This window comes from Lagopus muta, chromosome 6 (genome assembly GCF_023343835.1).
Source record: "Lagopus muta isolate bLagMut1 chromosome 6, bLagMut1 primary, whole genome shotgun sequence".
Classification (NCBI taxonomy): domain Eukaryota; kingdom Metazoa; phylum Chordata; class Aves; order Galliformes; family Phasianidae; genus Lagopus; species Lagopus muta.
In genome coordinates this window covers 14,894,762-14,918,698 of record NC_064438.1, presented here as the reverse complement: position 1 = coordinate 14,918,698, position 23,937 = coordinate 14,894,762, and the positions used below count along the sequence as shown (strand labels likewise).

At 39.6% G+C, this 23,937-nt stretch overlaps 1 protein-coding gene across 3 annotated transcripts in view; it reads left to right on the top strand.

Moving 5' to 3' along the window:
• The window catches only part of MUC2 (mucin 2, oligomeric mucus/gel-forming), a 114,678-nt gene that overhangs the window by 44,290 nt on the left and 46,451 nt on the right, over nt 1-23,937 (top strand). For all 3 annotated transcript variants that reach the window (XM_048950123.1, XM_048950122.1, XM_048950125.1), the window contains 22 exons: nt 823-892; nt 2,195-2,329; nt 2,851-3,015; nt 3,601-3,695; nt 4,312-4,438; nt 4,966-5,221; nt 6,057-6,109; nt 6,409-6,518; nt 6,945-7,096; nt 7,534-7,672; nt 8,216-8,326; nt 8,655-8,834; nt 9,800-10,039; nt 10,991-11,147; nt 12,231-12,359; nt 14,091-14,238; nt 15,188-15,231; nt 15,678-15,875; nt 16,231-16,257; nt 16,609-17,103; nt 17,932-18,123; nt 19,166-19,768. In XM_048950123.1, the coding sequence (XP_048806080.1) occupies nt 823-892; nt 2,195-2,329; nt 2,851-3,015; nt 3,601-3,695; nt 4,312-4,438; nt 4,966-5,221; nt 6,057-6,109; nt 6,409-6,518; nt 6,945-7,096; nt 7,534-7,672; nt 8,216-8,326; nt 8,655-8,834; nt 9,800-10,039; nt 10,991-11,147; nt 12,231-12,359; nt 14,091-14,238; nt 15,188-15,231; nt 15,678-15,875; nt 16,231-16,257; nt 16,609-17,103; nt 17,932-18,123; nt 19,166-19,768 (3,826 nt within the window). The remainder of the gene's footprint in view (nt 1-822; nt 893-2,194; nt 2,330-2,850; nt 3,016-3,600; nt 3,696-4,311; nt 4,439-4,965; nt 5,222-6,056; nt 6,110-6,408; nt 6,519-6,944; nt 7,097-7,533; nt 7,673-8,215; nt 8,327-8,654; nt 8,835-9,799; nt 10,040-10,990; nt 11,148-12,230; nt 12,360-14,090; nt 14,239-15,187; nt 15,232-15,677; nt 15,876-16,230; nt 16,258-16,608; nt 17,104-17,931; nt 18,124-19,165; nt 19,769-23,937) is intronic.

Here is a 23,937-nt window from a genome sequence, read left to right as displayed (position 1 = left end):
GTGCCATCCTTCCTCCGCTTGTGGTATTTTACTTTTCTTCAGATTGATTTCGTAGATCTAATTGAGTCTTTTTCAGAAGACATCCAAACTTTGAATGTTTGTACAATCCAACCTTCTTCTGTTTGTATTTAATTCATTAATAATGTAAATGATAGTGATGGGAAATCTTTAGTGCTGTTTTGCATTTCTGATTCATATTCATGTAAAGTCATCTTATTTACTTAAGTATTATGTTTGGATATGGGAATACCTGTATTATGTTTACACATAATTTTACATATGTAAACATGATTTTTCTCCCATGTTTTGGCTCTCCTATGCCCTTATCAGCAAAATTAAAAAACCAAATCAGAAAACCATTTTTTTTGTCACTGTATGTACAAACTGGCATTTTATGAGGGAGCTTAACAAACTACTTTCTTACTGCAACAGAATCATACTAAACCATTACATTTACCATTACCTTTGCTTTTGTAGGAAACCAGAACTATTTATATATCCTGAAGTCCCAATATTTTCTTCTGTTTGTATAACCACAGTGTTTAAAAAATGACAACTCATTTTATTGCTTGCTATATATTGTTATAGGCAGATGTAATCAAACTCTAAATAGGAAGACTAAGCCTTACTTCTGTCGTACATGCCCACTGCCACATTCAGTTTTAAGACAGATTCTTCCTCTCATAGATTTTAAGTTCTAGCCACAGTCTGAACGTGCAAAATATTTTGTCTTCACTCTCTGCTCTTAAAAAGTTACTTTTCTATCAATTTTTGTTCTTCTCAGTATCTGGAACCTCATCAGTCCCGTTTCCTTTCATACAGGTGGTGGTTTTCAGATCGGATGGCAGTGTGTCACTGAATGAGATGACAGTGAATGTGCCTCATGTGTCAGGTAAGGACCACAGCCTTGCATGTTGTCATGAAGCTGGTACTCCAGACAAGGTTGTACTTTTTCGGAGCCAAAAGTTGGAGACAGGCATATGGAATTTGTTCAGATGTTGAAAGAAGAATTAAGTGTATTTGGAATGATTTTGAGGTAAATGTGGCTTGATAGCTTCCACTGACAATTCCATGGACAGATTGATGTATGCAGGTGATCACTGGAAAAAAATCCCTTCACTTGTTTTGATTCAGCTTGAATATATTTTGGCATGTAACTCGGGAAAGAGAAATTTTCACGGCTTAAACTTAAATTGAGTAAGTCAGTTTCCCTAAGAAGAGGGGTATTTAGAATTTTCTGAGTATGTGATGTGGGCATATTCTGGCTCTCAGTGTTAATACAACTCAAGCTCCCACTTCCTCTCCACGCCTTTTTTGTCCATGGGCAGAAAGCCTGGCAGAAGATAAGTGCTACATTGACCAAAGCAGGGAAGATAGATGTACTATGTGGAACCCTGTTATCTTCCCTTCTAGCTTGGGATACCTGCATCTTTTTATATAATCAGTAGACTCAGGCACTTTCAGAATATGACTCATATGGCCTAATTCACAAGCCTAAGTTCTGGTGGGATGTAATTATCAAACAGCAACTGTGTGTCCTGCAGCAATTTCTGAAACTAATGTAGAGCTTTTACATTCTATCACTCCTTTTTAGATATGCTCATGCTGCACATTGACACAGTATTTATTCATGGAAGGGCAGTTGTGAGTGCTTGTCTAAAAGCAATTACAACATCTTAGCTACAAGTTCAGAGAAATTAAACTGTTCTAGGCGATAAAACAGACCATCTAATAAATAGGGCACATAATAATAGATTTGCTATAGGAAATTATCGATAACTAGGAAACCCAATTCCTCTACTGATTTTAAATGTCAGTTCTAGCGATTGTTCTATTATGGCTGGTTTATGCTATGCTATTCATATAGAATATAAAAAAAATCCACAGCATCCTGTGGTTTTTTATTACCTTATAACCAACTAAGGCATATTTGCATTTGATATAACATCTCCTTGTTCCCTTTCTCAGAGATATTTAGGCTGAGTCATAGTCTGTCATTGCAAATTGTTCTGAGGCAGTGATATTAATTTATAGACCATCATCCTTTTTCCATATGAAAGCAATATAAAAAAGGCAGTGTGTGATCTAAATCAAATGATTTTTTTCTAATCTTTAGGTTACGAAATTAATAAAAATTGTTTCTTTCAGCAATCTGTGTGTGTGTTCACAACACAGTTCTTATTTTGTTTTTCAGCTAGCTTCTCAGTTTTCAAGCCATCTTCTTACTACCTCGTTGTACATACTTCTTTTGGGCTTCAACTGCAGATTCAGTTGTCTCCAGTCATGCAACTCTTTGTGACAGCAAATCAGACAGTCCAGGACCTTCAAGGCAAGTGTCCACTGAAATAGGAAGCAAAGCATGCATTTCCGCAGCTGTTGACTCATATATTCTTCACATGGGTGGTAATTCATAGACTTACGTAATGGTATGAGTTTGAAAGGACCTTGAAGTTCATCTAGTTTCACCCTCTTGCAATGGCAGGAACATCTTCCCTTAGATCACATTGTCCCATTGAGCCCCAGCTAGCCTGGCCTTGACAATTTCCAGGGATGGGAAACTCAGAACTTTTCTGAGCGACCTACTTTGGTGCCTCGCCACTCTTACAGTGAAGAATTGCTTGCTAATATCAGACTATGGGGATGATCTCCTGAGGCAAAGATACCGTCATGAGGGCTATTCATCTTCAAGATTTTAGGTTTCAAATAGATCTCCTAAACCTTCAGTACTTACAGTAAGCATCAGTGTTGAGGATGAAGAATTAGCTTCTATCTCCAGCGTTTATAATCAGCTGTCTCTTTCCCTTGCAGAATGAGAATGAGTAATAGGGAAAATGTTTACTTTTTCAATAGGTCTTTGTGGAAATTTTAATGGAATGGAAGGTGATGACTTTAAAACAACCAGTGGGTTGGTAGAAGCTACAGGATCTGCCTTTGCTAACACATGGAAAGCTCAGTCCACCTGTGCAGACCAAGAAGAAAATCTGGAAGACCCCTGCAGTCTCAGCATTGAAAGTGGTGAGCATCATAAGACAAATGAGCTGCTGTATATTACTGCAACTGGAGTAGAAGAGTTGCACTGTGGCATTGACGTACTTTAGAGGACCGTCAAATTAATAATTATTTAAGTATGTATGCATACCAAGCACTGATTTCACATCAAATTGGAGTGAAAGTTTAAGTTGTGATTCAAAAGGAATCCAGAGCTAGAAGACAGGGAAGCAAGGTCATTCTAATTTTTTCTTTTTATCCAGAAAGGAAGGTTGTACATTGTAGTATTATTTCTTCTTCTGTCTAACTTGGCAGTGATGGTCCGCAAATGATAAGAGCTGTCACAAATCTATTTGCAGCAGTAAGATACAATTTTTGATTTTATGATTGTGTCTAATGCTAGATATCTGAATCATAGAGTGGAAGTATGTGCACAGTGACTGCATGTAGTTCCTCCACTCCGCAGAGTTCACAGTCCTCTCATCTGTATTGTTACATTGCAATTATTTGATGTAACAATATATTGATGTAGCAATATAACTAGACGTAGCACAAGGGAGATGAGTGAATGTAATTAATATAATTATGTAATACTTTTTTTTTTTTTTCCAGCAAATTATGCTGAGCATTGGTGTTCTTTGCTGAAAAACTCAGAGGGCCCATTTGCAAGTTGTCACTCAGTCATTGATCCTGCAGAATACTACAAGGTATTGTAATCTTGTGCTCTTCTTAGTACTCCTTTGTTTCAGATGGGTGATGGAGACATTTATCATTGCTCAAATGTTTGAGGCATTACTGAATAATGTGACCATAAAACCTGGCAAAGTTTTTGCAGCTGTCAGTCAAGCAGCATAGTGTACATAGAAGAAAGATTCAACAGATACAGGTATACACAGAAGTGTAAGTGATGCTTACACTCACAGATTCCTGTCTTTGCAATGTTCTTAGTACCCAATCTGAGCTCAAGGTTTTTGAAAATCTTCATAGATCTGGTTGACAGTTTGCCATTATAATTTTTAATTTTTATGGATCTCTGCCTTTCTAAGTTCTAACTGAGAAAGGGTGATATCAAAATCCTTTATGGAAAGTGTTGTTAGGAGGCAGGCTACTTTATAAAGCTTCATGAGGCGTGGCTTTTTAGTCTGAATGAAATGAAGCAACACTTTCAGTCTCTGGGCGTTATCCATTCCTTCCATAGTTCTCTGATCACAGGAATTAATAAAAACAACAATGGAGAAAGAGCGCACGATATTTTATAGCAACCAAGTTGGAACAGCCAGTTATTTTTCTGTGATCTTTTTGACCCTTTCATTCTCTTTTCAGAGATGTAAATATGATACCTGCCTCTGCAAGGACAGTGAGGAGTGCTTGTGTGCTGCCCTGTCCTCTTATTCAAGAGCTTGTGCTTTCAAAGGGATCATACTGGGTGGCTGGAGACAAAGTGTCTGCTGTAAGTAATGAAACTGTGATCCCTATGAAATTAATTAGCCACCAGAAATGAACAGGATTTCAGCTTTTATTTGTTTGTGACACATATTTTTTAGAAAACTTAGAAAGCAGTATTTTTCACTTTCACCTTCTTTCCCTACTTTAAATAATGCTATTTTGATCTTTGATTAAGTGACTTCATCCACAGGAATAGATTGTAGCTTTTACATTGTGTTTGCATATAATTGTCTTTGCTTTTCAGCAATATTGGTGGGAATAGGAGCTTGTCTTAGTGTGCTCTGTTTCTGGTTGTCAATATGTGAAATAAATGAGTATGAAATTAGTTACTGTTGGTAGTGGTTAAAAACAAATCTTCACCTGATAAACTAAATCAGAGTAGTACTACTTATTAGTTATGGTAACTTGTACTTCAGTAAAATGAAAAGGAATACTTTTATCATTACATGCTGCACAGACAAAGTAGCCAAAATAGAAACATCAAGATTTCCTTGCACTTCTTTTATATGAATTTGCTTTTTTCCCCTCCAGCTGCTGAAGTGTCCTCTTGCCCAGGAAATCAAGTCTTCCTCTATAATCTTACAATGTGCCAGCAAACCTGTCGTTCCGTTGCTGATGGTGAAAAGTACTGCTTGCAAGACTTTGCTCCTGTGGATGGCTGTGGCTGCCCAGATGATACATACTTGGATAATGAGGATACGTGTGTGCCCATCTCCAAATGCCCATGCTATTACAAGGGGTCGTATCTGGAACCTGGGGATTACGTTGTAAAAGATGGAGAGCGTTGGTATGTTTTATTGCATCTTCCTGTTTGTTGGGATAAAAGCCCTTTTTAAATTGTTTTTTAAGTGTAAGCCATTTGGCTATTAATTATGCTCTAACAAACACTTGTAACATGATTCACACTATCTTCATGTTGAGCAAAATATCTTCCGTTGCAATGTAGTTTATTAATAATTGACAAGTACAGCTTTGTTTTGAGTTGTTATTACTGGCTTTCACAAGTAAATGTGAACCTGAAGTGGTACTGTCAATAGGTCTTTTTTGAGCAAAAGGAAAAAGGAAGATGAAAGGCTAGCTTTTGTGTTTTATTATTTGCCTTTCTGTCAGAGACCAATTACTTGTCTTCCACTGGAGGAAGGTCCCCTTAATCGGTATTTAGTGTATCATTTGAGAGCCGCTTTCACGAGCCTAGAATTTTCAATCTTGATGAACCCTCTGACAACTGTTTACTGAATGAATCATAAGTGCAAAATGTGAAATACTTCCTTCTCTCCTAAAGAGGGTAAGAAAAGATACAAGCCAATGCAGTGTATGAGTTGAACAGGCATGAAAATTTATTGCGTTATCCAAATTAAGGCTTTGGTTTAAATTATTGTCTGTTTACTGAGTCATTGCAAAGCATTGATTAATAGAATAGCATTCATTCCTTAAAACACCACCTTTATGAATTATGACTAAAATCTCTCCACACCTTTTCTACAAGTGAGAATTCATTGAGTGCATTTCAGTAGAGTTCACCTTGAAATATCATCAGTTATGCAGGATGTCTAATCCTAAGACTGAAATTGAAGACACTGAGCTTACATGGTTCTGAATTTCTGTCTTCACTTCTTTCCTAGCGTTTGCCGAAATGCAAAGGTCCAATGTACTTCAGTGACAACGACAATGAAAAGTAAGTGACGTTCTGTAAAATACAGAGAAAAAAAGAAACAAAAACAACCCAAGCTCCTCAAACCCCAGATTGCACTTTCCTCTTCAATTCTCCATTTATTTGTTTTGCTTGTTCGTTTTTTTCTCTTACTGTGAAACAGTTGTGCATTTTCACTTTGTTCTGTCTTCACAAGGATAGACGTTTTTTTTTTTTTCCACAAGGATAGATATTACTTAGGATTTGTGTCTCAGTGACTACCACCCTTCACATTTGTTTTGGCTTCTCTTGATTCACCTAAATCAACCTAATATACCTTTCAGGTGTAACAGAATGTTCTTCAAACAAAACCTACTTTGATTGCAACACATCCCCAGACTGGACTTCACAAACACCTGTACAACTTCGCTGTGGTGCTTCTCAAACTGATCTTGTATGTATTCAGTTATTCTCCATGCTACATTTTCTTTAGTCAACAGAGCATTTCAGAAAAAGCAATTGCAACTAGCAATTCTCATTTTCCTTTCTTTGCATCTTTTTTTTTTCCCCAATGATTTCAATCTGTTATCAGTATCACTGCAATTCCACTCCTCTTTACCTTCCCACATAAGCATAATAAAATCAAAAAGGAGTTCAGTAGAGATGTACCACCAACTAAAATATAATTCAAATTTACAAACAAAACATAAACAAAAAATAGAACAAAATACCTTAAGAGCCTACAAAGAAAAAACTTATAAAACAATTTGTCATGGGACTATTTGGTTATAAATGTTTTTTGTACCAAAATGAAGTGAAGAATTGAAAGAAAAATTCAGTGCTTATTCCTAAAGTACCAATTTTTCTTTATATTACTTAGTATCAAAGTGAATGTGTCTCAGGCTGCGTGTGTCCTGAAGGTCTGTTTGATGATGGTAGAGGGGGCTGTGTTGTGGAAGAAGACTGCCCATGTATTCATAACAACGACTGGTATAACCACGGACAGAGCATATCAGTGGACTGCAACACCTGGTATGTTGGTTTTCTATATTCTTTTCTAGAACATATTCCACACAGTAAATTAATAGTCATGCAGTGGTTATGGTGGCTGCAGGTATGAAGCCTTTATTTTCAGGCATATATTTTTCTGTTTGAGGAAATACAGATTGTAAGGAAAATATTAGGGTAACTAGCAACTTCTGCTTTCAGTAGGCATCTCTTATTAGGAAAGTGTATTCAGTTTTTAGACATAATCACTAACCAACCTAAAATATGTCAGAGCCAGAGCTAAAGGTCGTGTTATAAACTTAAAATAGGCTAAACTATTGCATTTGATATATAAGACACTAAGTAAAACCAAAATGGATGTTGTGCACATTATCATGAATCAGGTATCAGGTATGTTCTGCAGTTTTCTAAGCAACATGCTGTTGGTGAGATCTGAAAGGTCAACTCTCACTCTCTTCTAGTACCTGCCAGAAAGGTATCTGGAGCTGCACTGAAAACGTGTGCTATGGGACTTGCATGATATATGGAAGTGGCCATTATATCACCTTTGATGGAAAATTCTATGACTTTGATGGAAGTTGTGAATATGTGGCTACTCAGGTAATGCTCATCAGAACGGAACTGGAATCTTAGAGTGCTTTCCAGTTGCCTTCAAGATCTGTTTTCCTTTCTGATTTTGTTATTTCTTACTGACTGTTATCACTGTTCCTGAGATGATCCCAGGTTATGCCAAGATAAATTCCGTATGCTTAGCATAGTCGAGTTGTGACTGTTTTCTAATTTTACAGTATTCATAAATTGCATGTAAAAGGACTAGTTAATAGTGAGAGTTAACAGTTTATCATCATAATCTGAAATAAGCAAAAAGTCTGAGTGTACAAAACAAAAATCTGAAGATATGTTCCTTGTTTGATTTGTTGTACTGCTTGTTTCCCAGGTTTTGTTATACATGAGACTTTGCATACTAAATACATGCTGAGATGTATGTGCATCTGTTTGTGCATCTGTAAAAACATATGTACTGAGGTAGTAAAAATTTATACACTGTGGATATGCCTGTGTTTATAACTATTATTATTAAATTGAAATAGAGTTGAAATATTCTACTCAATTTTTGGTGCTCATTTGTTCATTTATCCACAGGATTATTGTGGTGACAAAAATTCTGGTGGCTCATTCAGTATCATCACAGAGAACGTTCCTTGTGGAACTACAGGAGTCACCTGCTCAAAGGCCATTAAAATGTTTATAGGGGTGAGTAATGAGTATTCAGTGAGTGTATATTCAAGTAATTCAAGAAAATAGCGCTCCAAGTATATGCAAAGATACAAAGCCAGCTATAATAGGTAAAGATGAAAGACCCTGTCAAAGTAATGTGTAAAGCTGTAGATTCTCAGTTACTGAAGTCTGTTCAAGTCGTCTCAAACAAAGGTGCTACATTGCTTTCTGTCATCCTGGAAAAAGTCATCCAACAGACTCTGAGCCCTTAGTTTCAGTCTGAGCTGTATCCTTATGAGTATTTAATTATTTATTTCATCACAGAAGTTAGTGTTATTCTTTTTCTCATCTTTTTACCATTTAGAAAACTGAACTGAAGTTGGAGAACAAGGATTATAAAGAAATTCAGCGAGATGTTGGTGATGATGTGTATTACCAGAACAAGACAGTAGGTCTCTACCTTGTTATTGAAGCTAGCAATGGTGTGATGCTTATCTGGGATAAGAAGACCACCGTTTTCATCAAACTGACTCCTGCCTATAAAGTAAGTTAGAATCTCTCTGTCTTTTTCTGAAACAGAAGTATGAGTGAGATAATGAAACACAGATGATCTTCTTTTCTGACTGTGAGTTTAATCCTACATCTCTGCGCACTGATGATTAGCTGATATTCCTAAAACATCTTGGTGCAGTTCTACTAGAGTTTCTTACATGACAGAATGTGAATAGCATATGATTGCTTTAAGGCTAAGTGTCTAAGACCTTCTGAGTTTGTGAATAATAAGAGCCAGGCACCCAGAGTAATTCATGGGGTTCTGAATTGGCTGTGTATGTGCTCAGAATCTGAGCCCCGAGTTAAAACCAGACTTCCCACGCAATGTCTGGAGATGGGTCAGATTTCTGAAAATCAGCATGCTGAATTATGGAGTGCTGTGTTCATTGTGCTAAATGAGGTGGTGCGGAGTTTCATAACAGGATCAGGCTATTCCTTCAGAAAGTTGGTGTGCCTTTATCAGCACTATCGAAAATTCACTACTATAGTTAGGTTGCTAAATTCTTTCTTTCAAGAAAAATCAGTGCTTTTTTTGTTTTTGTGGATAAAGAAGTGATGCCAGTTACATAATGAAATTCTCTCATGTTTATATTAATAGTATTTATGTTATAATTGAGAATAATGGAAAATAAAGGAAAATAAATTCATTCTTCTCAGCTGAAAGAAGCTTAGTCACTCTTCAGTCTTTTAAGTGGAATGAAGGGACACGGAGACAGAAATACAGTAGGTACAGTTGGTTTTAAGGAAGGGCTGTTGAGTAGTTTGCTGAGTACATAGTCAAATGAAAGTTTAATTTCTGTGTAAATGATTTACAAGTAAAGATGAAAACGTATCATTTACAGGGAGAATCTGTTGTACTTTTCAATGTGAATGCTGTTTTCCAACTTTATGATAGAGTCTGTTTCTCACTTCCATGATATATTTAATAGCCATGGATATTGTCATTTCCTTTTACAGGGGAAAGTGTGTGGTCTGTGTGGCAACTTTGATGACAAGTCCAACAACGACTTTACAAGCAGGAGTGGGCTGCAAGAGACAAGTGCTTTGGAGTTTGGGAATTCCTGGAAACAGTCATCTGTGTGCCCTGATGTCACAGAAGAGATTAAACCCTGTGATCTGAAACCACATCGCAAGTCCTGGGCAGAGAAAGAATGCAGCCTTATCCTGAGTGAAATCTTCAAAATTTGTCATTCCAAGGTTTGTAGATGGCAGTAAGTGATGGGATAGCACAGTGCATTTCTGTCACTGCAGGAATATGAATGAAGAAATAGTTAAGCAGACATATCTTCAGCTAAGTCTTCAGTATAGCTAGAAGTGTCAGCACATTTCAGCTAGCCTTTGTCAAAGCAGTTTGAGTAGAACTTCGTCAGCAGAGGTGCCAGACTCAAATCTCAGACCTCATATTTATCACCACTTTTTTGCTGTTACTGCTGTGCAGGTTAGCTTTGTCAATCTAGCTTGAATAGGTATCTGCTGCAGTTGTACCATTTCTTGTAGAGAAAATGTCACAGCTATAAATTCTGAGAGGTCCTGCAGTCATCAGACTCATCTTGTGGCAGAACCACATACTGTACTTGAAACGTGACTGCTGGAGAGACTGTTGCGCCTGTTAATATTCAAACTTCAGAAGTGATTTACTTGGAAATCGCTGACTGTGAAGTTTAAACAAGCTTGACTATTAGCACTATGCTATAAATTGTCACAGCACATCTCTGTATCTTGTCTCTCCCCTGAAGTATACCAGTATAAACAACAATTTGTTTTTATTTCATGGTGGAAAAGTCACGAAGAAATAAGATTTTCACTGACTTAATATGTGTTTCTGTATTGATTTCTTCAGGACCTAAAATCCAATCCAAATTTCTCTTTTTCTGATCCCAAGCAAAAATAGTGGAATGTTTTCCTAATATGTGACTGGATGAACTCCAAAAACTGGCAAACACAAAATTATTTGCTTTGTATTTGTTATGAAATGCAAAGATGTTATATTACTTCATACTAAATACATGAAACAATTTCTAGCCTATGCTGTTCAGTAGTTCTTAGAAACGTTCTCATTCCTGTCCAGCTCAGTTCCCGTTATCTCAAGAGATGTCTCAGGCTTATTAGTTTGGAGATGAACTGTGGCATCATTTCTTTTTCCAATAGGTGAACCCCTCTCCTTTCTATGATGCTTGTGTTCATGATGCTTGCTCTTGTGACAGCGGTGGAGACTGTGATTGCTTCTGTTCTGCTGTTGCTGCATATGCACAAGAATGTACCAAGGCTCAGGCCTGTGTTTTCTGGAGAAGTCCGGATATATGCCGTGAGTAACAGCTAAACACAACTGTATCTTTCTGTCTGCTGTCAGGGATCCTATTAAATAAATTATGAATACTGCAGGACTGTGCTTGCCCTTGTGACTTATTTTCATGACATTTCAGGGAACAGACAGAATTAGTAAATTTTTTATAGCAGTTATGTTTTATTTTTGAGAGGTGATGGTGGCTTTAGGAGTTTTAAGGCTAGATGTTATAAGTGGTCCTTTTGTTTTGCTTGATAATTGGCAAACTGCAGCTCCTGTTGTCTTTCTTCTGTTTGCACAAATGATTCAGAATTGGCTTTTTTTTTAAGTATATGGAAGTACTCTTGCGTAGGTGAACCTAATCAGTATTGACTGTATTAAGAAACGTCCATTCATAGTGTTCATACTAGAAATCATAAAATAATGTAAGTCAATATTTAAATTGTATTTTTCTTCCCCTCCAAAAAAGTGTTCAAAACCAAATTCTGAGATTCTTAATGCCAGAAATGGCAATGTAATTGTAAAAATTTATTCTGGTTCAAAATTAAGGCTAAGTTTAAGTTTTCAAGTGTAAGAAGTTGGTGATACAGAAAATTTCCTTCCTCTATCCATAGTCAACTACAACATGTCCAACAATGTGGACAACATATTTTAATGTTGTATCCATAATATCTCATATGCTTGTTCCTGACCTGCTGGAGGTTACTCAGCCCATGTCATACAGCAAGATAGAGCTACTTTGAATATATATACTGCAAGAGATTTTATGAATTTGCTAGTAGATAGGGGAAAAAAGCTCACAGAAATTTACCCTTCGTTAGAAATATAAATAAACACTAATTCTTGATTGTTTTGTGTGGTTTTAATCAAACATTTGTTCTCATCCTGCAGCTTAGGTGTAATATCAAAATCCCAGATTTTAATCTCAAATTTTGATATAGTCTATGTTTACATGTAATAGAAGGAAGTCTATCTACAAATCCTGTATCAAGATCATTTTGCAAGCTTAACTTGTGGATTAATTTAGCTTTTATGTTCAAACATCTGGGCTGAACTTCATTGTAACAACTGTATTTTTAATCAGCTTTCCTTTTTTCTCATCAGCAATATTTTGTGACTACTATAATCCTCGTAATGAGTGCGAATGGCACTACGAGCCTTGTGGCAGCAATGTCATGACCTGCAGAATGATTTATAATGTCAGCACCAACTTCTCAGTTCCGTACCTGGAAGGTAATAAATTCCTTGCTGTTTCAGTCTTCTATTTCATAAAACTTTGTCAAAATATCTTCAACAACTGTGGATTAGTCATTTAACTTGACAACATATTTCTAATTCTGTTCTCTTGAATTTGTGTGTCTAGTTGTAAATACATTTTCATACAATTTAATCTATTACTTAGTAACCCCAGTGGGTGGTAGCTACATTGCTAACAGCCCTAAAATTAAGTCTCTGCTTGGATAATATCCCGAAACATGGGATTATTACACCACTACACCATTTTTGACCATATCTAAGAGCTTTTCAAGGAATGGAAAGCCTTTACGTGATAAAGAAATAAATTACTGGTGGTTGTTTTTTTTTTAAATTGTAACATTATTCGTATGCTTGGTAACTGGAAAAGAATTTTGTGTTATGGGAACTACAGTAGTCCAGGAATATGACTGAGATTACAAGTATCTTCTATTTTACTAAATGATAAAGTTGGATAAATCAGGTGTATTTTTGTCCTTCCCAGAAGTTTGGTTTTGCGATTTTAATCCTTGAACTGATGGTAAGTTTAATAAAAAGCAGGAACAAAAGTGTATTTGCATGAGAAATGCAATGAGGACTGACAGATAATTTACAACTTGCAGATGGAATTTGTTTCACTGGTTGAGGGGATGGAAAAATGCAGATAATTTTTTTGTTTGTGGTAGAGATACATAGTCTACCAATGACACATAAATAAGTTCTAGTATTCCAACAAATATTGTGAAAACTTAATTATTGAATGTTCATTATTGAATGCATATCCATATTTTTCATGAAGGGATTCTTGACATGGTGATCACATTTTAATATCTGTAGAAAAATCAGTATGTTTGTGTTCTGATTTAACCTGGCAGGCAGCTCAGCACTACATAGTTGTTCATTCACTGCACTCTGGAAGAGAGAATTGGGGAAAAAAAGTGAAACTTGTTGATTGAGATTAAAACCTTTTACTAAGACAGAAAGCAGGAAGAGAAATAATAGTGATGATAACGTGTGTGTGTGTGTGTGTATTTACAAAACGAGTGATGCACAGTGCAGTTTTTCACCACCCACTGATCCATACCCAGCCAGTCCCTGAGCAGTGGCAGCCCTGCCCTGGCCAAATCCCCTCATTTGTATGATGTATTCAGATGAGCTCGTATGGTATGGAATATCCCTTTGGTCAGTCCAGGTCATCTGTCCTGGAGCTCTTCCCTCCCAGCTTCTTGTGCATCTCTGCCACTTCACTGGCAGGACAGTAGATGAAGCTTCAACAGCCTTGGCTCTGCTCAGTACTGCTGAGCAACAACTAAAACATCAGTTTATTATCAACATTGTTATTCTCCTGGCAAAACTAGCATCATATCATACACTGTGAAGTAAGACTACTCTGTCCCAGCTGAAACCAGGACAGTTTTTTTTTGTGTGTGTGTTGAAATTACTAGTTTCCCATAGATCATAAAGGTTGCTGCAGTATTTTGAACTAAGAAAAAATATTTCTTGGTTTTCATGAGTAAATTCTTATTTAGTTCTCTCAGTATTATCAATGAGGATTGCTTAAGCCTTTTGAAGAGGCTGAGTGTCCAAGGATTGGTTTTGATTCAGAATTTTTGATCTCTTTAACTATTCCTGGCTCAGTGAGAATCGTTTACTTCCAGAGGATACCCTGCTATTTAGTTAACTCATCATACTTTTCTTCACTCTGTATTCTGTGCTACTTGCCATCAACAGGTTGCTATCCCAGATGCCCTCATGAAAAGCCCATTTATAATGAAGAGACAAAAGAATGTGTGGCTGCAGATGAATGCTGGTGTTACCACAACGGTAATCCTGTTATCATTGGTGGAGAAATACCAACAGAAGAGAACTGTACAAAATGGTATGTAAAAATGCAAAAACATTTGAAATAATTCAGGAAATAATTTGTGAATGCTGAGCCCCTCTTTTACTTTATAGAGCCTCAAGCATGTTTTTTAGTAAGTAGAGATGCAACTTATATATTCTATACAATCTATATAAATATATTTTATAGAATATAATATATTCTATATTATACAATATGTATATATATGTGTGTATATATATATATATATATATATATACATATTCCATATATATATATGGAAGTTCTACTTCCAAATGGAAGTTCTACTTATACTACATACAAGTTCAAAATTTTTCATCTATAGCTTTACAGATCCATAGTAATCCATACTTCAAGATGATTGTGTCTTTCTGATAGGTTTGTTAGTAGAATCATTAAATATACTCTTGAAAATGTCATAAATGATGCAATGGCAGAAAGCCTAATTGTGTTTCTGGAGCAGTCTTTTGATTCTCGTGACTTTTTGGAAAGAGGGGGGCTTCTCTGCCCTGTATTCTCATTTAAGACAAAGATTTTGAAGTCACAGTGGTCTGAAATAATCTGTATTATCCTTGAAGGAGGTAATTGACTCCTAATTGTTCATTTCCAGAACCTTACTAACGGTGGAATTGACATTTATGAATCCACATCGTGCTCAGAGACAAAAATAAATACATAAATAAAACACAACTACTCGTAAGAGCAGCTGTTATTACTGTGGTATTGCATCTTGCAATACAAAACAGCTCATGATAGTTCGAGATGTTGCACTTAAGGAATACAAATGGTGACTTAGTTTGAATGAGGTAATGATAGGCAATATTAGAAGCCGTTACAATCAGAAACATATCCAGTAGTATAAATGAAGATCAAGTGACAAAATTTTACATTTCTGTGATCTTGGCTCTGCTGGCCATTAAACATTAATCTATAACATTTTAACTTTTGAAATTTTTGCTTTTAGTATCTGTCGCCCCTCAGGATCCATTGAATGTTCACCAATTCCAGGTAAATAATGTTTTTAGTTTTTTTTAATTAAGAAAGTGGAGGGGGGCAGATTGTGGAGAAACCATGGAACCACTATATCTATCTCTACAAAGGCTTTCTGGAAAAGAAATTTTGACAGCAATTTTGTTGAACCCTGATGCTAGTACTTCTTGTTCAGTCTTTCAATCACACACTATATTTCTTCTTCCTGTGTCTCACATCCAAACTTGAGGATTTCACTACAAGAGTTTACAAGACAAATTAATGTGACACTAGATCTAAGCTCCAAGTATAGCACTCAAAGGAGCATGCATGGTACATTTAAATATTTGTATCCTTGGCAAATCCTCCAGTTGTTTTTTTTTGTTTTTTTTTTTCCTTTGTCTTCTATTTCTGTTTTGCTTTTTTGGTCTTCTCCAAATAGTCATGGTAGAGAGAGAACATGCATGCTGAACTCTTTCTTGCAGGATGTCCTTGTGTTATCAATGGAACAAGTTATGATGTGGGAGAAACTGTTGCAACAATAAAGGATGGCGACATATGCACAATATATGTTTGTGCAGAAAATGGATCTGTAATTGCTGGAGGTTCTTATCCTTGTCCATTAACTACCTCACCTTCAACCATTACAACCTCTCCTGGTACAAGTACTATTACCACCATAGGTAAGTTTTCAAGAGAGATGCAGATTTTAAAATAACTTTACTTAAGGAAAATACTTTAAAGATTGAATGTACAAGTGTGCAGAGTTATTATAGTTGACAAAGATTGAGTGATACTTGCAAATAATTTTGTTGCGTTTCTCTGAGGAAGATTTTAATGCCCTGACTTTATTTACCCCTCATGGAAGAAATTGTGACTATAAATGTATAGGATTCTATCTTTTGAGTATTCTGTGGGGATAATAGAAATTGTCTCAGCAGTCACAGAAAAATTGTAATTAGGATGTTTAAAACTACCATTATATGTTTTTCTGAAACTTGCAGATGATGCAGTAATTTTTTTTCTTTTCTATTTCAGTTACCACAAGTCCTCCAGTAACTACAAGTAAGTTTTAAATATAAAAACTGGTTGACCATAAGATGTCAAATGATGAGTAAATTAAAGGTGGCCGCTACTGAAAAACATTTTCAAAATAAACCAAAAAAATACTTTGAAAGCCTGAAATTGCAAAAAATTGAGATGTATAAAGAGGCTTCAGATTGGTGACTCTGTTTTGATACAAAGCTTCTTGTTGAAGAAACTGATCGTATTTAACCAATTTTAGAATTCTTTTCTCTTGCAAAAATGGCAAATTGAAATGCATTATTTTGGTCACTAATAGATCTGAATACAAAATTAACCTTTTCAGAATGTCTTCTGTGAGCTCTGCCACTGAACCTACGTCTTTTTTTGCAGCTCCATGCCTTGGATTAATCTGTGATTGGTCTGAGTGGTTTGATGTTAGTAACCCTGAAGAAGATGGTGGTGACTATGAAACCTATGAAGAAATAAGAAAAGAACATGGAAACAAAATATGTACAGCTCCTGAAAATATTGAATGCAGGGCTAAAGACAGTCCTGATAAAACCTTAGAGGAACTTGGGCAAAAAGTGGAATGTAATGTTACGTATGGACTCATCTGTAAAAATGAGGAGCAAGATTCAAGTATATGGCATCTTTGCTATAATTATGAAATCAGAGTGAACTGTTGTGAATGGCATGAAATTCCTTGTGGGACTGCAAGTACACCGAGTTCAACACCAACTGCATCTTCAGTCACCACTGGAACAACTGTGCCCACTACTACAACCCGGCAGTCAACGACAATTACCACCACACCAACACCCACTGCAACTACCACAAGCCAACCCACATCTTCAGTAACCACACCAGTAACTTCAGCCTCCACAGGTATTTAGCAGACCAATTTTCTCTTTCCTTACCTTGCCGTAAGATAAATAACAGACTGTCAGCTACTTAAAGCAGATATTTAGCAAGCACTTTGCTGATTTTGAGCTCTGTCCTTTTCCTGGAGAGAACATTCTCAGAAAGACTAAGTGTGAAATTGGAGTAGGCCTTGATTTGGTATATCATCATTTTAGGTATTGTCTGGCAGAACTGTGCAGAATTTCTTCATTTCACTTTCTCTCTGTCAGTTCTGATACTTGCCTGTGGATGTAGATCTAGGAAGAAAGGATTCCCTTACAGCCTTTGTGGAATGGTTTCACCCTTCTAAAAGCCACTTGCTGTGAACCTCTCCCTCAGTCTTCCATTGCAGTATGGAGAGGTGACATACACTTTAGATAAAAACGTATCCCTGTGCGTATTTCATTCCTTGACCACAGCTTCCTCTCCCAGTTCTTACTCTCTGAGACAGCAAGGTGTTATGAGTGATAGGGCTGAGATGGGAAGAACCATAGGGCTTTTTTTCTCCGTCTTATCCACTGGTGGGGGATTTTTCATTTAGTGAGAATCCCTGCAAGGAAATGTAACAAACCTCTTCAGTAGAAAAGAGTGTGTCTTAACCATATCTGTTCAGATTTGGCCCTAATCTGCTTTCTGGAACTGGGAAGGAAAGGCAAATAATACAGGCCTTTGCTGCAGAAAAACTGGGCTGAGCCAGCTGTGAATTTGTGGCAGTTAACTCCTGTTGTGTCCCACTCATACATATGCTTGCATCTTTACCTGTTGTTTCCGTCCCTGTTGTTCATAATTATTCCTCTTGTTGATGTTTCCCAGTATCAACTGCTGCTCCCACGCCAACTCCATCAGAGTCTCCAACCAGTACTGCCACCACGACACCCTTCAGCAGCAGCACCCAGGGAACTACTCCGACTGTTCCTGGCGTATCCTCATCCACTCCGACAGTTACAAGCACAGTCCCACCAACAATAGTAACTCAAACCCACTCTCCTCCGCCTTCACTGCCAGGTAATTAATTGCTCTGTGTTGTCATGTCTTGCCTTGGTATGGGAGAAATTGTCTATTGGCACCTTAATGTATGACTTCACTGCAGTACTCTGAAGAAAACAGTTTATGCAGATGAAAAAAAAAGAATAAAGCAGTCTCCAGAACTGTAGGGTGCTGAGCTCTCCATTTAGCAGAGAGTGCAGAACATGTTTCTGGATGTCAGTTCCTATTCTTTGATTATCCTGAGCGCAAGGATGGTACTTCTGCCTATCTTAGGCCAATGATGCTGATGGAAAGTCTTAATTTAGCTGCTTTTTGGGCTTTGTCCTTCAGCTGGATAGAAAGAACATACATAGAAGAGCATACGGTGTGACATGGCTTGTTTTTTGTGGCAATGTCATTTCATTTCAGGTGCTGTTAGGTCATGGCTTTATTCTGTTCCTTCTCTTGTGATTACTTGGGCTGTTTTACAATTCATCTGCAGTTCTAGTTCTCTGAAGGCTGATTTTCCCTAGCAGGGTCTGGGGAAAGATTTCAGCCAATGGCTTACCTCTTGCAGCAAGGTCCTGCCAGAGTTGCTCTCCAGCTTTCTCCAATCTGCTGGAAAGCAGCCCACAATTTTGGCTGCAGTGTGCATCAAGTGCCAACTTGCTTTGTGATTGTGATTCTTTCCTGAATTTGGATTTGCCCAAGCGAAAATTGTGAGAGTCCTTACTTGATTCTGCTCTACCTCATGTGCTGCCCTTAGGAAAGTTTTTTTGCACACAGCAAGCCCCACACAGAACTTGCTATTGTTCTGGGGAGGAGACGCACATAGCTCAACAGTGCCTGGGTCCTGATGTTATCCTGGTTTGCTCCATAAGGCAAAGAAAGGGAGGCCTGACCACACTAATGAGCTCTGTTATGGCCAGGGTTGCCTGACTAGTGTAGGTGTGTAGCAGATATCAGGATGCACCTTTGCTGCAGTGGAGGCCAAGAAAACCACCCATAACAGTGCTGGAACTAACACTGGTTGTCTCTGTCTCTAATGTTCCTGAATGTTACTCTTGTTGATGTCTCTCAGCGACAAATTGTGAATGCATCTGGACGGACTGGATCGATTCAAGTCAACCAGACAGATCTGATGTGAACAGCGGAGACTATGAAATAATTGACAAAATTAACAACTCCTCCTTGGTATGCGTGAAAGCTGAGAACATTACATGCAGAGCAAAGGATTACCCTAACATTTCCCTTGAAGAGTTAGGGCAGAAGGTTGAATGCAGTGTAAACACAGGGCTCATATGTAACAATAAGGATCAAGAAAACAACAGCAATATTTCATACTGCCATAACTATGAGATAAGTATCTGCTGCACACCAAACAAACCAGAGTGTATACCAACTCCGGAATTTACCACGGCAATCAGCACAACAGTATCACACTCTACCACTACGACCATAGTTTTCACTTCAACTGTGTCAAGCACAACTGCCCCGCCCACACCAACCACGTCTGCCCCCACTACCACCTCTGGCACGACGCTCTCCAGCAGCACCGCCAGCAGCACCGTGAGCACCACTCCTATTACTAGCTGGTCCACATCCGGCCCGACTTCAGTCAGCACATCCACACCCAGGCCAACACCCACCACCTCCCTAACACCTCCACCCACGACAACGGAAGGTAATGTCTGGTCATCGCGTTATGTTTTTTCTTGTAGCTTTCCCAGCTGCACCTTTGTTGAATTAACGTGTGCCCCACGCCAGTTCTCGTGCTTTCTATTTTACCGTGAGAAGAATTTGTTTGTCTTGGGCAGGAAGACCTGCAGATGTAGATAAATGGCATGGCAAGAAAAAATGCGGTAGAATGGTTTTCAAGTCGTGAGAGGGTACGGAGTAGAGTTTGCTTACTGTTCTAGGGCCATATAGCTTGGAAGGAAAGTAGTTGTGGTGGGAGCGGATTTGCTGCATTGGGAACGGTGGTGTCCCCATGGAATAGAATGTGACAGCAGTAGTGACGGAGGAGGGAAGCCTAAGGATGATTGGAATGCATTCAGCTGGCTTAGGGGCTGTGGAGTTCTTGTAGCCTGAGCATGGTTCTCACTGTGCACAGGGTGTTTTGATGCAGTATTGGTCTTAGGTATAGTGTTTCCATGTGTCTCCCTTGGAGGTTGTACGAGACCTTGGTGTGTAATTGCTGAACGAAAGTAATACCGCTAGTAAGATGTTCTGCTTTCCAATTCTCTGAGCTTGGTGGGTTTCAGGTGGTGGATTTTGATGAAGTCAGTAGAGAAACAGGGAGTTAAGGAGGAATTACGAGGAAATGTTTTTCTGCAAAGATGAATCCCTGTGTTATCCCAGGTCCCACTTCCCAGAGCACCACGAGTACAGTTGTGTCAAGCACAACTGCCCCGCCCACACCAACCACGTCTGCCCCCACTACCACCTCTGGCACGACGCTCTCCAGCAGCACCACCGGCAGCACCGTGAGCACCACTCCTGTTACTAGCTGGTCCACATCCGGCCCGACTTCAGTCAGCACATCCACACCCGTGCCAACACCCACCACCTCCCTAACACCTCCACCCACGACAACGGAAGGTAATGTCTGGTCATCGCGTTATGTTTTTTCTTGTCGACTTTCTCTGCTGCACCTTTGTTGAATTAACGTGTGCCCCACGCTAGATCTCTTGCTTTCTTTTTTACTGTGGGAAGAGTGTTTGTCTTGGACAGAAAGTCCCTTGTTCCTTTTCTCTGCACAGCTCTTTAGAACTTGTATAATCCTGTAGCCTGCTACACGAACTTTGACCAGACAGGATGTCCTTGTTTTGCTGCTTTGAGTTGCTTTCCTTCAGCTGGTGAGGTCCTTCTGTGTGCGAACCCGGTTTCGATATGGCATGGAGCTTATTGTTGTGACACTTTTGTTTCAGGTCCTTTTGGGCCATGGCTTTTCTGACCTTCTTCCCTTTCTTCTGCTGCTTGCCTTCGGTGCTTTTTGGGCACTGGCATGCCATTCTTCTGCTGGGAGACGCATTTTTTCCCATTGTGGGTTTCATGGGCTAGTCCTCAGATGGAAGCGTGGCACTTATTGCCGTCAACACGTGCGTGATCCTCCCATCTGTTATCACCTCCTCCAAGTGATTGTGTCGTTCCTAACTGTCTACTTTTACTGATGTCCAACCGCAGTAGACTGCAGCGTTCCGGAGGACTGCATCTGGACTGACTGGATCGATGTGAGTTACCCACAGTATGGCCCAGGGAATGGTGATGATGAGACCTTCGAAACAATTCAGAATAAGATCCCTTCATGGAACTGTACGAAGGCTGAGAATATTTCCTGCAGAGCTGAGAAATTTCCAGACACTCCTATAGAAGATTTAGGGCAGAAAGTGGAGTGTGATGTTAACACAGGACTCATCTGTAAAAATGACGACCAGACCGCAGGGGGTGTGATACCAATGCCAGTCTGCCTGAATTATCAGATCAAAGTCTGCTGTACACCACCATTAAGACCAGAGTGCACAACAGCTATCACGACTACAACCAGTGGAGAAACCAGCACAACGGTGTCCCTCTCACCGACAACAAGCACAATTTACACTCCGAGTGTGTCAAGCACAACTGCCCCGCCCACACCAACCACATCTGCCCCCACTACCACCTCTGGCACGACGCTCTCCAGCAGCACCACCGGCAGCACCGTGAGCACCACTCCTGTTACTAGCTGGTCCACATCCGGCCCGACTTCAGTCAGCACATCCACACCCGTGCCAACACCCACCACCTCCCTAACACCTCCACCCACGACAACGGAAGGTAATTGTCTGGCCATGCCTGTCACGTGTTGCCTTGTAGAGGGAGAGGTAAAGGCCTGTGAGCGCCTGAACTTAGGCTTTGTGTATGGGCTGAGGGCCGGGAGTAGTTGCTGAACGTTTCTCAGTGGAGCAGAAGCCCACAGGTAGTCCTGAATCTTGCTGTTTGGAGGCAAGGCAAGTGCATTTGTCCTGGGCAGAAGGTCCCTTGTTCCCTGCCACCGCGTGTCCTAGGAAAAGGTTTTCTCAGCTAGGGGCAGCGGGTTGTCTTAGGCCGCCAGTGGTCGGACTGGAAGTCTTCCTTTTGCTGCTGTCATATCTTGTCCTCAATCTAGAGAGAGCATTCCCTTAGGAGGCATCTCGTGTACGGGCTGTGGGCTTTTGTTTTGGGCACTCTGGTTTCTGGTGCTTGCAGGTCACAGACATTCCGACCTTCTGCCCTTTCTTCGGCTGCATTAGTGTTCAATTCTTTTTAGTTCCTGCAGTGATTCTCTGTCAGTCATGGGTATGTTCACGTCCTGGTGATGGAGCGTAAGCGTTTGTTTGGAAGGCAGACGTTTCTGTACCTTGGGGTGTTTCTAAAATGCTTGTTGAGAACAGATTGAAGGAGGCAGCCCTTTGGCCTGAAGCATGGGCTGCCCAGGAACGTAGAAAAGCAGTTGGAGTTAAATGGCATGGCAAGGAAAAACGCTGTAGAATGGCTTTCAAGACGTGAGAGGGCTATGGAGAAGAGTTTCAGTAGTAGTACTGGAGCCGCAGATGCGCTGGCAGGAAATTAGTTGTGGAGGGAAAACGGGCCTGATGGTTTCCTGCATTGGGAACAGTGGTCTTTCCATGGAATAGAGCGTGACAGCAAAAGGTAAGGAAGAACGAAGCCTAAGGATGATCGGAATGCATTCAGCTGGCTGAAGGGCTGCGGAGTTCTTGTAGCCTGAGCTACAAGCTTTCACTGTGCACACGGTGGTTAGATGCTGCATTGGTGGTAGACGTAGTGTTTGCATGTGTCTCCGAAGCAGGTTTTTGGAAACCGTGGTGCATAATTCCTGAATGACACAAATACTACTAATGAGACTGCCTCCTTCCCTACACTCTGACCTTCCCGGGCTTGTGGTTGTGGAGCTTGATGAAGTCAGTAGAGAAATGAGGAATGAAAGAGGAAATGCAATTTGCCTGCTTGCAATGATGAAACCCTGTGTTTTCCCAGGTCCCACTTCCCAGAGCACCACGAGTACAAGCGTGTCGAGTACAAGCGTGTCGAGTAGCAGTGCCCCGCCCACACCAACCACGTCTGCCCCCACTACCACCTCTGGCACGACGCTCTCCAGCAGCACCGCCAGCAGCACCGTGAGCACCACTCCTATTACTAGCTGGTCCACATCCGGCCCGACTTCAGTCAGCACATCCACACCCAGGCCAACACCCACCACCTCCCTAACACCTCCACCCACGACAACGGAAGGTAATTGTCTGGTCATCGCGTTATGTTTTTTCTTGTAGCTTTCCCAGCTGCACCTTTGTTGAATTAACGTGTGCCCCACGCCAGTTCTCGTGCTTTCTATTTTACCGTGAGAAGAATTTGTTTGTCTTGGGCAGGAAGACCTGCAGATGTAGATAAATGGCATGGCAAGAAAAAATGCGGTAGAATGGTTTTCAAGTCGTGAGAGGGTACAGAGTAGAGTTTGCTTACTGTTCTAGGGCCGTATAGCTTGGAAGGAAAGTAGTTGTGGTGGGAGCGGATTTGCTGCATTGGGAACGGTGGTGTCCCCATGGAATAGAATGTGACAGCAGTAGTGACGGAGGAGGGAAGCCTAAGGATGATTGGAATGCATTCAGCTGGCTTAGGGGCTGTGGAGTTCTTGTAGCCTGAGCATGGTTCTCACTGTGCACAGGGTGTTTTGATGCAGTATTGGTCTTAGGTATAGTGTTTCCATGTGTCTCCCTTGGAGGTTGTACAAGACCTTGGTGTGTAATTGCTGAATGAAAGTAATACCGCTAGTAAGATGTTCTGCTTTCCAATTCTCTGAGCTTGGTGGGTTTCAGG